Raw genomic sequence first — 16838 nt, forward strand, 5'->3', positions numbered from 1 at the left:
TAACAGGTAATTCAATAAACATTAATATTGTGCAACGGCAGCACTTGCACACAGGGCCTCTAGCACAGAAGCGTAACAGTGAAACCATTACACCATGGACTCGCGCATCAACAAGCAACACCATAAAGCCCTTTTGAATTTCTCACTAGCAAGACAACACGTTGCGACGCTTAGCACGTTGCAATCTGGCCACCTTGACAGGCTGAACCAGTGCTATTAGCAACAACTGTGCACGTTCGTAATCTTCTGCACTTCAAAAAGTACAGATTGTTCTGAAATTTAGGAGAATAATGAATAATAAGCAAAGCCACAAGAACATCTGAATCCACAAGCACAACGATCAGCCAAATCCATGCACTACCCATCATTCCCATGGTGTCTGAATGATTGCAGCACCAGAGTTCCCTGAAGTAATTATTGTAGGAAACTATAGTATTTATGCCTGTCTACGAGAGCTAACCCACGGAGTATTAGCCAGCGCCACCACTCACGGCCTTGGCGGCAGATGTGGAATTTATATGTGTGTGTGTGTGTGTGTGTTATAAAGTGTATACATGAAGTGGTTTTTGACATATCACCTGCCCTGTTACATGCATGTTTGTATCAATTTGCAAACCATCAGATGTCCATCAGACCATCAACAGTGCTGTTTGTTTTTGTTTTTTTCTTCGATACACATTTCATGGTGACGCCTTATGTAAGCTGCCAGCAGCACGTGTGTGTTGCTCCCACTAAGGCCAGTCCTGCAGTTGAAATGTCAGTAAACTCCCATTGTCTTCCTACCACCTTCTAGTCTTTTTCTTTGCACATATATATGGCGATAGAGTCTAAGAAAAGAAGGAAGAAGGAAAGCCTAATCCGCAAGAACCACAGCATGTGCTATATAAATTGGCCTTCACAAGGCTTCTCCACTAGGCTAGCACACAACAAAGCAGCCCTTGTCCAGATGAGCAGTTATTTTAACCATTATCTAGATATTGCTTGCAAAATATTTTTGCTGTCGCCGTCGAATGTTTATGTACCATGGGAACTACAAGATTTCAGAACCTCCAAGAAATTTGCGACTGCAACTAATGAAACCGTGTAATACTAACGACGTTCCCATACCAGTGTAAGCTAAAAATACAAATAGTACCAGCCTGAAGGACTAGTTGGTGACCTTCCCATGATGCTTGGGTGCAATGCAAAACACAAGACAACAGCGGCAAACGCAACGTAATTAGCCCCATCCACTACGCTTCTAAGTCACATTTCTAGTTCCGTGTCTTATTTGCGTTGTGCCCAAGCACCAATACCAGGCTAGGGAAATATTTACATTCTTTTCGGATCCTGTAATCCGCAAACACATTTCGTTTACAGCTCCACTGAAAGCATAGTGCACATGCCTTTTCCCCAAGCCACACAGAATTTGCAGTTTGCCAGACGTGCAAGAATCAAGAAAAGTTACTCACTCGTAATATGTCCTTGCTGACTTCACTGCAAAGGAAGGAGAGAAAAAGGAAAAAAAGATTAGTCAAGGACAAGCACAAGCCAAAGCCAATCAAATGTGCAGAGACGATAACGCAACAGATGGTGCGGGCAGAAAAGGAGAGGATTACGTCACGCAGGAGAGACCGGCAAAGGATCAGGGAGGTACCATGAAATGCCGACTTGCAGGCGACAAAAGCACAAAACTTGCCCGAATCATGGCCCGCAAGCAAGAAAGATAAGAAGGTGCTCAAGCTGTTCCAGAAATATTTGCAGAATAGGCACAATGTGTAGCAATAACCACTAGAGCTTCCCAAAGCTGTTTTATCGAGGGTCAAGTTCAGGAGGGTTCCTTCAATCTCTTCATAACTTGGTTCTCCATCCTAGGTGGTGGAGGGGGTTGTTGTGTAGACGTAATGAAAGTAGTACTGACATGACATTTTCCTTTCTTTTTATTGTTTTCGTAGCACGAAGGTCTTGGAGCTCGCAACCTGAAAGAAAGCACCAGCAAGCCTCAGAGTGTCCTAAATAATTCAATATTAGCATTTATCTGCAAACCAGCTTCACTTCACAGGAGGTACATATATGTGTCGTCACATATCGACGGATAATGTGTTCATGTGGGAGCAGAACAGTGCGACATTTTAGCGCTTGTTCCAGCAAGAATGGACGTCGAGTGACCAACGCAGCCTTCCATTTTTTAAAACCAGCTCACTGTGATGTCACGGACTGTGACAGCATCTGCTTTGGACTAGTTATTTCTTTCATCGGTAAAGATGGACTGCATTGCATTCCAAGAAAGCTCCAGAATAGAGTTTCAAGAGCATTTGATGTGCTACAATGGGCCAAATGAATTTTAGGAAACACTGAGATACAATTTGTCATGCTGGCATTCTAGTGCTTGAGTTTCAGCGCAGCATGTCCCATTGTCCCGTTGGGTCCCATTAAATTGATTACGGGACCCATTGATTTAATGGGTCCTGTTGGTACCCATTAAATCAACTTTTCGTTCAATTTGAACGCACTGCAAGAAGTTGCGGTGAGAATCTCTACATTGCCATGAAAAAAAAAAGCTCATTTAGTTTGAACACGAAAGCATGCCGCTTCGGTTAATTGGACCCCCACCGGTGCGTGCTGCCCCATCACATGCCCAGGGGTTGCTAAAAGCATGAGAACAATTCACCAGAGCGCACTACTGCCTTTCTAGGCAATGACAATGATGACAACAACCTGTCCTGTAGGGATGACTATACATTCTACTTTGCCCTGGAAGATTTGTGTCGAGGATTTAGTCAGCACCAACAACAGCGATGAGATCTGTGCGCTACTGATCGGCGACATGTATAGCTGTAATACTGCTTTTAAGTAACCTGTCAACAATGGCAGACTACTTCGCGCAATAAAAAATAGCATATTTTGTTCATTTTGTCGCTGTGTGTCTATTCTAGCTTTTGGACAACTTGACCAAATCATGCAGTCCTGCAAGGGCCGAATTAACGAGTTGACTGTATAAAAAGAGAAGTTTGGCCTTCACTTTATCATCCAGTAATCGGTCTACTCTCACAACGAACACGAATAGAGTTTTGACAGAGCACTTTATCAGTCTAAACTGATTTAGAGTTTATCTTTAGTGTCCTGTTTAAGATTACACTGCAACTTTGTTGGGCGGTGCTGGCCACAGTGAAATTGGCTTTCGTTAGACGTACAGCCGAAACCAAAAATATGCAGGGCAGGAAAATTGCATAAGGTAAATTTTCCTCACAACCTCGTGATTCAACCTGATTATTAAGTGTGCCGCACAACATGGTTTGCACAGAGAAACATCCACTGCACCTTTCAATTTCAGATTGAATGCATTCACTGCGACCAAATTTAAGATATTTTTCTAGGGCGTGTGTAAATGCAAAATCTTGAATACTCTTTGTTATTCAATTCATTGTCGATTTAAGAGGAAGCTTTAGCTCGGCCCAACTCTGACGCGGCCTATTCAAATAAATGTAAAATGCCAAAACGTTTTTCTGAGAAAACCCCCAGACCGATTTTAATGAAATTTGTTGCATTTGAGAGAAAGTTAAATTCTAGCGACTGCTGGAAGCGAAATTTCGATTTAGGGCTTGAATTTTATTAAAAAGATATTCAAATATTCAACCGTTTGAAAAAAAATAGAAGCGCGACGTTTACAAATTCATCTCTGCATAAAGAACAGATATCAGGGTTTTGTAAACGACACCCATTCGATCATTAAAAGCAGACAAATTCGGTATGTCCTTTTACATATTAAAGGAATTTGTTATGTTGGTTACAAGGTTCCTGCAAAAGCTGCATTTACATATTACTAAATATTTTTATACTCATGTGCAACACATCAATTTGGTCCGCTTTAGATGTACTGTTAGATGCAATTCACAGAACTGTATTACCCTTTTTCGTTGTTGAGTTACACAGTTGTAAACTTGACAGTTTCGTTTTTTGAAAATTTAAAATTTTTGCCAATTTTTAATTAAAAAATGACGACCTAACTAAAAAATTCAAAAAATTCAAAACAAACAGTCACCAGATTTTATTTTTTTCTTTTAAATGCAACAAACTTGTCAAATTTGGTGCAGTGGTTGCCGAGAAAAACTAATTCTCCTTTAATATGTATTTAGATAGGAGCGGCCGAGCTAAAGCTTCCTTTTAAGAATTACCTACTCGAAATTGTTGTTTCCCTGCCTCTGATTATGAGGGGGAACACCTGCAGGAAGAAGCCTCCAGAGAGAGAGACCTTGGCAAGTGGAGCCTGTTTCAACTGTTTCTGCATCGAGAGAGCTTTCTGTTTAATAATTTCCAGTAATTTAGTAAGAATGCCTCACGTTTATGCCACCTATGTAGGAATCTGTTTTTACTTTGACAAAGGAATTTATTACTGGCCAGTCTTGCCATGTTTGGATCACATTAGAGCAATGTGCTACGTTGTATCATGCCTCCCTCCTTCAACAAACAACACATGCTTATTATCTTTTGTTACCACCGTTTTTATGGTGTACAACAAAAAAACTTAATAGTCATTTCTTATTTACGAGCTCCTGGGCTGAATGGACGTAAAGTTGCAAATGGCATTGAGTGCATTTATCGTAACTAGGCCTATTTTTATTACCTAACAAATTCCATACAAACTTCATACTGCAATTTGTCCAGAAATTAGGACATATTCAATGTTCAGAGGTCATTTTCTCAAATATTCATATTCAATTCAATTTTAATGTTTTACACTTTGAACACTCCCAAATTTTTTTCTTTATTTCTGTGCTCAAAGCTTTGGTGAGGAATGCATGTAGCGGCAGTTCATGTGCATGTAATGACTAAATTTTTAATAACTAAAGTGACATTAGGTTCAAGGCACAGTGTAATGTGAACAGTAACGCACTTGCGCCTGCAAGTTCATCACTCAGTGCATTACACAATTTTTGAGTGCAGTGCTATAAAGTAACCTAAAGAAGCAAGAACATTTCACACTAATACGAGAACGTAGTGCCTTCTCTCTATGCATTATGCAGTGAATGTACACGCCACATGTCCACAAGATGGTAGAAGCTGAGAATGGCAAGAGTGCACAAAGATGGCAAGAATAGCAAGAGTGTGCAATTCTCCCAATGCCTGTTGCACCAGCCAATCAGATCAGCCATCCACCTCCAAACCACACAGAGTGCAGAACTATATTTTCCCAGCAAGCGAGCCACTGCCTGCTACGAAAAAGCACTCTGAGAGCAGCACTTATCAGCAACCACGGAGATTGTTAGGAGAGCCTTATCATTGTTCTGCCCAAACGCAATAAGAGGAGCTACATTCAGCCAAAGATAACCAGCTGTTTCCGCATTTCCACAGAATATTAGTGCACAGGTGCACAATATGAGAGATGAAGCATTTGTTATCCTAAAAACGGATCAAGCAAGAGTAGGATAACGAAACCTTTATCACGGCGTATCACTATAAGAGTTCGATATTTAACCAAGGCACAGGTAGGCAAAATGAAAGGGCGATAACAAAATTTGCTGTTGAGTAAGCCCACAGAAGTGTTGGCACAGGAACAAGGCTCATGAACGGCCAGCCAACATGCGCAATGTTTGTTGTTTTCAATCTTACATGCAATATCCCAGTTCTTATCCGTTTCAAACAGGCATTTTTTAAATGTCGACCCACACAGTGTACAAAAATAATAAGCTGGTGTTTCAGGCACCAAATCACTATCTGATTATGAGGCATGCCGTAGCGGGGACTTCAGATTAACTTTGGTCCCCTGGGGTTCTTTAACGTGCACCTAAATCTAAGCACACAAGCATTTTTTGTGCTTCATCCCCATCGAAATGCAGCTGCCATTGTCAGGATCAAACCCACGAGTCAGCAGCAAAATGCCATAGCCACCAAGCTATCACGGTGGATTCTACACAAATCAATTTATAAGTTTTGATGTGCCAAAGCCACGCAAGCTATATGGCGACGTTGTAGTAGGAGGCTTCGAGTTAGTTTTAACAATCTGAGCTCTAACGTGCACCTAAACCGAAGAACAGAAGCAGTTTTGCATTCCTTTATCATCGGAATGTGGCTGCCTCAGTCGGGAATCAAAACCGCAAAGTCACTAATTAGACGAAAAAAATGTGGATAGTGTTTTCAGACAGTTGTTGCCTTGAAAATTCCAAGCCATTCTTAGTGGAATTAACTACTACACAGGAAGCACAGCCCGACAATTACCACCACAAACTGAGGGCCACAATTGCCAAGTTAGTCGCTGCATATTTAGACAGGGTTCACAAAGGTCAGTGAATGAAAGAATGTAAAAACTGCATCGAGGAAAGCCACACTACTTAGCACAGAGCCAGGGAAATGGCTGTTGCAGAGACTCTGCCCTACACTCACTTTGAGATGCTCTTGGCAGCATTTTAAAGCCCTATCGAGTGTGTTCAGTGTATCATTTTAGACGTGTGAGATGTATAATCATGAAACTAGGCAGGAATAAAATCAATTGCAGGAGGAAGAAGCCGAAGTTTTTCAAATTTGTAGCTACTTCATGGAATGCGGCACAATTTCTTAGCCACCATAGAAATCATGGGCAGCATGCAAATTTAAGAAACTTTTTTTAAAAGAATTTGACATGATGAACTTAGAAAGCACATTGTGACTGCCTTTTGTTGGTTTTTAAGGTTAAATTCTATTGTGTCGTATTATTTCTATTCTGGACAGTTAAGTGTTTACCCTTCATCACCGACCATAATGTAACTTGCACTGAATGCCAAGTGGAAATCAATGGCTGAACAGCCATCGTGAATACTCAAGCCACGCTCTAGTGCCGAAGTTGCTAGATTAGGGCTGCAAAACTCAAAACCTGCAAGCCTAAACCAGCTTCAGATCAGTGGGAGATGCTGCACCTCTTCCTTGCTAAAAAGCAGTCTGTTTCGTGTCATTGCACTCACTGCTGTCCTGAGTAAGCCATGCAATGACAAGTTGATCATGCAAGACGTCTGTAGTCAAAGTGAACGTTTAGTCACAGATGCATAGAGGTGCTCCTGAACAGATGCCAGGTTCAATACATTGTCAGCGGTGTTTTCACACTTGTAATATAAAGTTTTTGTAAAACCAAAGAAGGGGACACTACTGGTGCACACCATTTAGCTCCCGTGAACACTGCAGGGCACTGAGCTCTAGCCAGACTGTACAGCTGCAGTCTTCCGGCCTTACCACAAAATAGGTGATCACTTTTGTCCTTCCTGAATAGATTGAAACCCTGCTGGAACTGTACTAAATAAAAGGCCCTGTCCTGAAGATTCATTGCTGTTTTTTTTCTCCACATGAATGATTACAACTTTAAACTGTAAAACATTATTTGGTACCAGAAATTTAGAACAGGCAATAAGCGCATGTAGTTACAATAAAATACGTATATCTTGAGTCAGGCCAGCCCCATGTACAACCTGGCACAACTTCCCGGGCTCCAGTTTTTTCAGATACAAGTAACCTTCACTGACGCATAATGACGATTTGACGCTGTCTTAGCGAATATTTATGAATTGTTAGAAAGTCAGGTGAACACATCAGAGCAATATCACCGATTCACAGGCACTGCCGGCTGTGCTCATTGGGTCGAAATATTGGCCTCGAGCTCCACCACAGGAAAAGCTGGCGCCACCGTTGGCGTGACGTGCTATTAGGGATCACGTGGACATAGCGGCTGCGTCGGCTGCTTCGGGAGCGCCGAAGCGAACTGAAAACGAGTTTAAATTCCCTCGTACGCCTTGCTACCATGCCACCAGCAGGCAAACGTCAGTGCTAATGGAAACACTCTGCCCCTCCATCTCGAATCGTGGCCGCAAGCGGTGTTCCTTCCCTGCCTTCTTCCATACCGGAGTCAAAGGACCATGTTATGTTCATGTGCTGAGCCCCGTCTACATCTCTTGCTGTGCAGCACGTTTACAGCAGTGGCGTTGCGCCCTCCACATCGGATGATTAACCAAAGTCGAACGTAATGGTGAGTGCCTCAGCTAGCAGTTTGTTTCACGTCATGGCATTTGTATGTGTTACCTTGACTCCCAGGCTGGGGGCGGAGCTTCCTCAAGAGGGAGGGCGCAGCATGTAACACTTTGCAGACACAATCGACAGCATGCGATACTTATGCTGCAATTGTCAGTTGAAAATGGCCAAACATGGTGACGGGCCTTTTAAGGAATGAGAAACTGCCCTCTGGGCATGCACAAACTATCGAAGCAAGAGAAACTACGAATATCACATGTGAACGTAAAAGTAAAAAGAACACGATACACACTGCTATGCAGGCACGAAAGGATATACGCACTGTCGCATCAACAGACTAGATGAACAGGGTCAGCCAACCATGGCGGAGACTAAAGTTGGGAAACGGGGATGCAACAAGAGCCCATCGCAGACAGAGGCTGCCCCGCACTTGTAATGAGGCAAGCCACGAGAAGGCAATAATGGACATCCTATGGTAGTAACGCTGACCCCACATAATGGCTTGTTTACAGTCTAGACATCCCTCCCTGCATTCAGAACAGTGATGTGGACTAAGAGCCATACTGTGCAGATTATATCACATCGTGGCTCATCAAGCTGGATATCTGTTTTTCCTTCCATTCATTGGAAGGCCCATTTGCCCCTCAATGAAATACAGCATTGCACAACAGCACAGACTTCATGTACACGTTCTGCCCTTTCTGGGGGATCACTGAATGGAATAACAGCCATGTAAACAAAACAAAGACAAGTCACAATAAGAGTAACTACAATTAAATTTTGGTTTGGCTGAAATGCTTATAAATTCGTATATCCAGGTGGTGTGCATTTTGGCCACCTGGTGCATCACTATGTGTGTGTAAGCAGCACAAGGACAAGACACAGCAAGTAGTATTCACACTAAAGAAGCAATCTTGGTAAAGCTGATAGGCTGGTGATTATCCAATTTTGTATTAGCAGCCTTGAAATACCACCTAAGGAAATGAAATGGGCACCTGAAGGAGAGCAGATATGATGCAAATCCCAGAACACGGCCTTGGGCGATATTCAGCACATCGCGGAATGCAGTTACTGATTAAAACGGTGAACTAAGTAATGGCAGTAGTTGTTTCACATGAGCAGGCAGTGTAAGCAAGCACTGCATTTCCCTGTATTATATTGTGCTTTGGTCACTAGAATTTTTTCTTCCACAGGAGATGACGAACGAGACCAAGAAATCTAATGTACCTCGTTGTGTAAATGACAACCACATGAAGCCAACAGATAATGAAGTCAAGGAAAGCTCAGGAGAAGTTATTTGTAGTTCTTAATTGAAATGGAGTAACAAGGTAAAGCGAAATGAAAGTGGGCGAAAAAAATGGCTTGCCATCGGTGAGAGCTGAACAGGAGGTTGTGGGTTCAGCTACCAAAAACAGCCAGTTGGTTTTTCATCTACTTTAATTTCCCTTTACCTGATCACCTGTACATTTCAATTAAAAAACAACAGATGATTTCCCCTATGCTTTTCCTTGGCTTCATTACTGGTTTGCCTGATACGGTTGTGATTAAAAAGAATTAGGCCCCTCGATTCCCCTTCTTGTGAAAAATGGCATACTATAAATTTTCACTTTAGGCCGACATTCAGAAAGTCCATTGAGTATCCTGTTAACATCACAAATTCCATCCGTAGACCAAATTAATATTTCTTCTTTATGCATTAGGTTAGTCAAAGTTTAGCTGCCTGCCTTACAGGTTTACCATGAGCTTATAGAGGCCTGGAGCATTCAACACTTCGTCGCAATGAATGACATGCCAACAGGCAGCTGCTGCGAAAATTTGAACATGATGCTTTCCGATATGCCCACACTGTTTCTCGCTGTTCCGGGTACTGTGTCCATTTCTGGCAAGCAACGATGGTCTTTTTTTTTAAATAAAGCATTATTTTTGCGAGCCTTTCATGACGCACCCACTCATATTTCAAATTTTGTAGGGAGGCTGCTCAATATTTATACCATTTACACACAGTCCAAACATTCAATGGAGCTGGTCAAACCATCACATGATACAATTTTAAATATTTCAGGACCTCGCTAATGACTTACTGTTTAAGCAAAAATACACTGAAGGTGTAAAATTCAAATGGATCAGACCAAATTCCCAGATTTATGGTCCCTTCCTTGGTGCACATGTGTATATCTAATTTCTCTGCAACTCTCCCTGGTTTACAATACCATAAGACATACTCGATCGACCAAAGAACTGATATTCCTGCAATATATGAGACAGCTTACAGATTAAGGTATATTAATGAGGACGGACAGCAGGCTCTCTAGCAGGCTAGAGCTGCACGGGTCCCCAAGTACAAGATACCTGCCAACTTGCGAGCATTAAAATTTGGTAAAAATCCTGCAAGCAAGGGGAGGCAGAATACGCATCTTTAAAAACTTTGCTCGAAGAACATACCTCCAGAGACATACATACACACTTTATTACCAAAATTTAGCTTTACTGCCACACAGAAGCAGTGACAAAGTTGGCACAGAATAGACTCGCAAGCAAGATACTGTTTTGAGATCGCAATGACCTTTCTTGAGCTACTTTGCTGGTGCCAATTTCGCCTGCTTTGGAAACTACACTGAAGAAACTTGCTGGAAACAAGTACCCCAGTGGTACACAACATCCTGCACCCGACACAAGGTGGCGCAAAGTCTCATAATTTTGCTTTGCATGCAGTTCTTTAAAAATCTCACGCTGGCCTATCTTTCAACGCCTTTAATTAAAACTTTTTTGCAAACAGAATTTGTTTTCCGTAAAACATGACTTAGCGTTCCTAAACTTGTATAATGGGCCCAATTTTGTAAAACAGCAAAAATTTGGGAGAGTTGGCAGGTATGCATGCAGCAAGTTAACCCCATGTCAGAGCCCCCTGCACAAGGCTTTCGTTGAAGTACTAAACTGCACAATTTGTTCCTCCCCCATCACATGCTTAGTCAACATTTACACGCAAGTTCTCGTTATCTAACTGCGCACACACACGAAGTGTGGTCCACTAGCTTCCCGTTACAAAGTGGCCAGCTGAACAGCTCCATAGGCAATACAAGAAAACTTGCTGTACATGGGAGCTGAACTAAAAAAAAAAAAAATGAATTGTGAGATAATGCGTGCCAAACCACGACCCAATTAAGAGGCCAGCTGTAGTGAGGGACTCGGGAACAAGAAACCAGCCCCAATAAACCCTTGAGTGAAAATGTGACTTTCACAGGCTAAGTGGCCTCTCAAGGTGCAACTATACCTGTCTACACTGTAGCCTTTGAAACGTCACCTACACAGACTAGTCTTTACACACATTGCGACACAAGTGCTAAGATTGGCACTGTATAGTGTGTGCAATTAGTTACATTGTCTTTTATGCGATTGCCTGCACTTTGCAGCCACAAAAGCAGCCCTGAAATCTGCTTTAAATTTGAGCAGCAGCATACTGGTGGTGTAGCACTGCAAGTGCTCTGAGCACAACAACAGTACTATTAGTCTTCCTTCGGGACACTGGCCTGAGCCAGGTGCTTAAGATGCTTGTTACTGTTTGCAATTGTTACTTGTATAGTCGCCCACAAAATTTTACGTACCAAGGAATCTCGGCAAACGCTTAATATTTCAGCAGCCTCACAACAGAGGCTGGTGTTAGCACTTCCAGCCACTGCTAGTATTTGCAAACAACAGTGACGTCTGGTTCTACTGGCTGCTTGGAAATTCAACGTTTTACGAGATCCCGTGGTCCGCAAGCTTTTGCGGTTGATTGTACCTATTTGTGCATGTGTGTGCATGTACTGTGTACGTAAGTTCTTGTTATACGTTTTCATGTAGCTATTCCACTGAAAGCATTGCAGATCAATAACATTTCGGGCCAAACCATTCATATGGTGGTGGATTAGCCAGCGAAGCTGTCCCGAGCAAGTATGACCAAACTCCACGTCCAGAAAAATTCTCTTGAATTTGGAATTTGCCCCGGTGAAACTCAAAGGAGATGGCAACTCGCGCCCCTGCGCTTGGACACAGACACTAACGACCTAGCTTGAAGCTTACGAGCAGCCTCCAGCGAGTTATCTTCATCAGGAGCTCGCAGTCGACGCCGACGATTAGACTCTCGCATCTTCTCTCACTGGCATTCTATTGAGGCAAAGCCATCGGCCACATTCTCTGCTTTCGCACGGGCACGTTGTCGGTTATAGTCGCGTCTCTGCTGCCGACGCCTCTCCTCGTACCCTGCATGTTCTTTGGCCATGCGCACAATGTGTGGTTTATCCAGTTTTTGTTGAAGTTACAACAGTTCCAATGGTCTACCTCTGCAATATGCGGTTCTTACACACTTCGGCGCACATGCCCGTGTTTTCCCGCCACAACTGCTGCGGCGTTGTATTGAGGGCAGGCGACAGCAGATGCAGCTGGCGGCAACAGTGCGACCCACTCCGCAGGTGTGGCACGTGGTGAAATCAAGTGTCCTTCCTTCTCCGCCGTACTCAGCGCTCGCGCCACGATCTTGGTTTGTTCACTTTACGGACGTTAGCCAGCCCAGATACCCCCTACGAGTCCATGCATATGGCTCATTCATACACGTCCGCCAGGTAAACAGCTTGGCTGTAAAACTGCACTGTAAAACAGTGCAGTTTGAACATGGCAAGTTCATGTTCACATGCAACACATCTTCACTAAAGCTGCATGCAGTCACAATTTGTGTAAGCGCAAAATACCATGGGACATTGCAGACAGATGGAACAGTACAGCAATGCCAAAATTTAGCCAATTGCTTGCCTTTCTAAAATCAGTGATGTGCTTATCTTGAAGTGGAGCAGACAAGGAAGAGGTGCAACTTGAATGCGCTTTTGAACACCACTGTAGTTTGTGCATTTTTTGGGCACATAATTGCAGCATCGGACATGTGCTGTTTAGGTAAAATTGAATTATTTGAATGTACTTGTCAATACACATGAGCAAAATGCGTGTTCACACACACACCCACACACAAACGTTTGCGTAGTTAAATCAGTGTGTGTAAATTTGTAGTACATTCTGAATTTTAAGTGCACTTGTACTGTATAAACCACTTTAGCTTTAAAAACTGCCAAGCAAAGGGGCAGGAGCCCCAACAAGCTGCTAGGCTGAGATAATGTAAAAGTATTCCAATCTGTTTTTATGCCAAATCCCCCGTAAGCCCTTCGGTATAAGTCAAAATGGCTCGGGTCTAGTCCATACGGGCGGGGCCCAAGCCATCTTGACTTATTATGGAGGGCAGTGGCAGATAAGGAATAAAACATTGGAATAGTTTAATGTTTGTGCAGCTTTTTGTTTCGTGACCTTGCAATTTTGCAAAAGAAAATGCTAAATTTGTGTGTACATGCCAATTGAAGCAGTCCATGCTGCAGGAAAAGCACGGTGCCATAACATAAAGTTTTAAGGTCTGTGTAAAAGAACATAAAACTGCCTTGCCACCTTAATAATTGAAGGAACAAACAAATGCTCAAACAGCAAGACCTGTGCTTGTGAGAAACAAAAATTAAGGCTGAGTACCGCAGGAGCTAGGCGACCAAGGCACATAAGCACAGCATTTCACTTTGTCCTGTGAAAATTAATGGCCAGCAAAAAGTGGATGGAACCAAAAGATTTCAACATGTTGCAATCCTCTACACGGACATATCTAGTGGTTTAGTGTAAACAAGTAAAAAAGGGAAGTATACACGCCAGTTCTAGCGGAAAATAGCACTGTCGTCTGTCATCTACGCATCGCAGTGAAATAGGATGCATAATGAGAGCATCATTTCGTCAGGAACACAAACTACCCATCAGAACTGCATCAACGACACCTAGACCGTCAGACTGCTGTACACAAACTCCCAACTGTTTTGTCTGAGCTACTACAAGCCATTGGTGTAAGCAGATATTGAGAACAAAAAATGACGGAGGCTTAGCGCTAATTACTCCTAGCCCTTTCCGTTTCTCGTTTAGTCCCAATCTTGACCACCCTTCGCAGCTATACGCAACGCGGCCTCGTATTGCGAAAATCGTGTGCCGTGTTACCGCGGCACTTGGCCTGACCACGCGATGGAGGCGCGAGGCGGAGGCACGACCCTCGACAAACTTACTCGCCGCACGATGTTTCCGGCTTGCCCCGTCGTCAAACGCGCTGCTACCGGCAGCAGAAAGTGCTGCTTGGCGTGTCGGGCATATCGACAGTCCACTCGGCACGGATCAATATCGAGAGCGCCGCACGACTCTCACGCCAAAACCTCTACAACGCGTCACGACAGCTCGGAAAAAATCGAGCCAGCCAATCGCGGCGCCGGGCCTCGCCGGCACGCGCACGGAGGGCACGGGAAGAACGAACAAAAATTGATGCAGGGAGAGAACCCTGCAAGGCGGTGCCCCTTGGAGGCTAATTCGAACTATCTCACGATGGCATTCCCGACAAAAAAGCAGTGACACACACTAGATTTGCGGCCGCATCGCAGCCGAGACGAGGTAGGGCAGCAGACGAACGCGTAGAAGACGCCAGCAGACGACCGAGCACAAAACACCAGGCGATAGCGTGGCAGAGAGCCCACGCCTTCTGTCGCGAAAGAACGAACGTTCTAACCTCTACAGAAAATTTAAAAAAAAAAATGGAACCCAAGTTTTACGCCACTGCCAATCTCTCTACGCCACTTGTTTTGTTTCAGGCGCAGCACCGCCGCGACCACCTGTTGGCCGAAAAGCCAAGCCGCCCGCAGTGCTATAAGCCGCGGCGCCCGCATCGTGTTCTCATTTCACCGCCGCCGCAAATTCTTTTTGCAGCACCGTTTTGGCGCCAGCAAGTCTTATGTGCCTACTTTAGAAAAACTGCGCATAGCTAGGCAGACAGAAAAACAAGAGATGAACAAAAAAAAAAACGCAATGAATAAACGGAGTGGCTGCCCGCAAGCCGTCAGTTTCCTGCGTCGTTAGCTTGACTATCCGTTTGTACGGCATAGCCACGTCATGAACGATTAGTGCTGCCACAGGAATAATCCACGTTCGCGTGGAGTCGAATGAATAGCCGCTTTTTCATGCACGATTGCAGCAGATGAGCCTTGAATCGAGGACAAAACGTTCCAGCTACCATCACAATTTTTCCACACGCTGGCGCAAGCAACTTTCCTCGAAGTTAAAGAAAATTTCTTTCTGTAGCAGCCAGCCTGGGGAACTGGAAATTTCCCCCATGCACTCTTGGACAAAAGGACGAGTGTTAGAGCGTCATTGAGATTCGCGAACTCTCGCCCTTCGTATAGAACAGCCCGAGGATATTGCGCGTGCGGTCTGAACTCCAGCACGCGCGGCTGACAAGGCGGCACGCGCAGCTCCTTTGCCGCACGCCTTTTCGGCGCAAGCGTTCCTCGGCGCGTCTCAGAAAGCCGCTCGCAAGTCCAGTGAAGCGTCTGCGACGCGCACAGCATGCGGCAAGACGCCAGTGTTGTTGCCCCTTGACCGTACCCGAGAAGCGCACGCACAAAGAAAAAGGAAACGAACAAATCAACAGTTGAGCACCCGCGACGCCAGCTAGGCCTTTTCTACCCCTGGTTCGGGCAATCTGGCCACCGGCGGATCCGTCACCTACGCGGCGAATGGAGACACCAGCTGCGGCGCCAAAATTGACCATGCAGTGAAAAACTGGACCAGTACTCACCCGTTCATAATAGCGACACAATTCATTTAAAACTTCAGCCGACGTCTTCTGTCGCACTCGGATGGCATGCAGCAAGTGGTTGCTGCGGAGCGCGCGGGAGAGGAGGGCGCAGCAGAATGCCTTCTCTTTTTTCCGCCGTCGTCGGTCAACCCGTCACACAATATGGCGGACACCACAGAACGAAGGAGTAGTACAATCGGAGTCGCTAGGCGCGATGCGGCCGCTCGCTGTCCGCTTTGACGGCCTCGCTCGACGAGAGGTGTGGGCCTCGGAAACGTCGTTACGGGGTTTGCAGCGCGCGCGGACACCGACTTGAAGCGCTAAGCAGGCGTTGTCACTCCACGAATCGGGCACGTCGCAGTGAGCGCGCGCGGTGGCTGTCTCGCTGTCTCTCGGCCCGCCGTGAAAACAAGAGAGGAGGCGGCGGCGGCCAGCGGGCGTGCGATGCGTGACTAAACAAACGGTGGCGACCCCTCGCGTTCAGGTCGCGCCTCCGCTAGCCGTGCGCGGCTCGCAGCGGCAGGTGATCAACCTCACGTCGCCGCGCGCGGTAGCCGGTGGAGCGAGGATTCTCAGGGCGTAGTGCGTCCGCGTACGGTTTTGACCGTTTCCGCACAGTCCGTTACGTGCTCCCGGAAGAAAACGAAGCGCGGGAACTGGTCTCTCCGCGACGTACGGTAGCCGGCCCGGCGCGGTCTCCCCTTCGCTTCCAACTCTCGGAATGTTCACTTGCAACTCTGGTCAAGCTATCTGATAGCAAAGTTTCTGCCTTGTCTCGAAAAAATAATTTGCTAGAAATCTGCGAAGTGGGCACATCTACTCTGTCTATTCCGGTCGCCACAAATAAATTACCTTCGCGCAAAAGAAAATGACACTGTTATTGCACGAAATGAAGACAAGACAATGGCGTAGAATTTGTCTATTTACGCTAGAGTTACTCAGTGTATGAAAAGCTATATGAAACGCGTTGCAATAGAAGGTACGTCGCTACAAAATACACGATTGCCAAAACTTGCTAGCCCTTGGCAGATTTTAAATATTGGCCAAGCTCATGTAATAATTTATTGCATCCCGAAAAAAAAGGTCTTCACAGCCCAGTACTTTTACCATACACTCAGAAACAAATAAAACGCAATGATGAGCTTGTCATCTAGAAGTTTGAATCAACCTCTGCAAAAAACATTTCAGCCTATCGAAAGTT

General features: G+C 44.8%; 1 protein-coding gene across 6 annotated transcripts in view; it reads right to left on the bottom strand.

The window, feature by feature from the left end:
* heph (polypyrimidine tract-binding protein 1 heph) overlaps window positions 1–16050 on the bottom strand; it is a 163239-nt gene extending 147189 nt beyond the window's left edge. For 3 of the 6 annotated variants that reach the window (XM_065453823.1, XM_065453827.1, XM_065453824.1), the window contains exons 1-2: window positions 15638–16049; window positions 1452–1476 (exon numbers count right to left, since the gene is read on the bottom strand). In XM_065453823.1, coding sequence (XP_065309895.1) covers window positions 1452–1476; window positions 15638–15663 — 51 coding nt within the window. In that variant the 5' untranslated portion in view covers window positions 15664–16049. Of the gene's footprint in view, window positions 1–1451; window positions 1477–14081; window positions 14266–15637 lie in introns of those variants that run through there. The other 3 variants (XM_065453829.1, XM_065453821.1, XM_065453831.1) reach the window with 2 other exon arrangements.
* Between the last annotated feature and the right edge of the window lie 788 nt (window positions 16051–16838).

The sequence above is a fragment of the Dermacentor albipictus genome, chromosome 9 (genome assembly GCF_038994185.2).
Source record: "Dermacentor albipictus isolate Rhodes 1998 colony chromosome 9, USDA_Dalb.pri_finalv2, whole genome shotgun sequence".
Lineage (NCBI taxonomy): Eukaryota > Metazoa > Arthropoda > Arachnida > Ixodida > Ixodidae > Dermacentor > Dermacentor albipictus.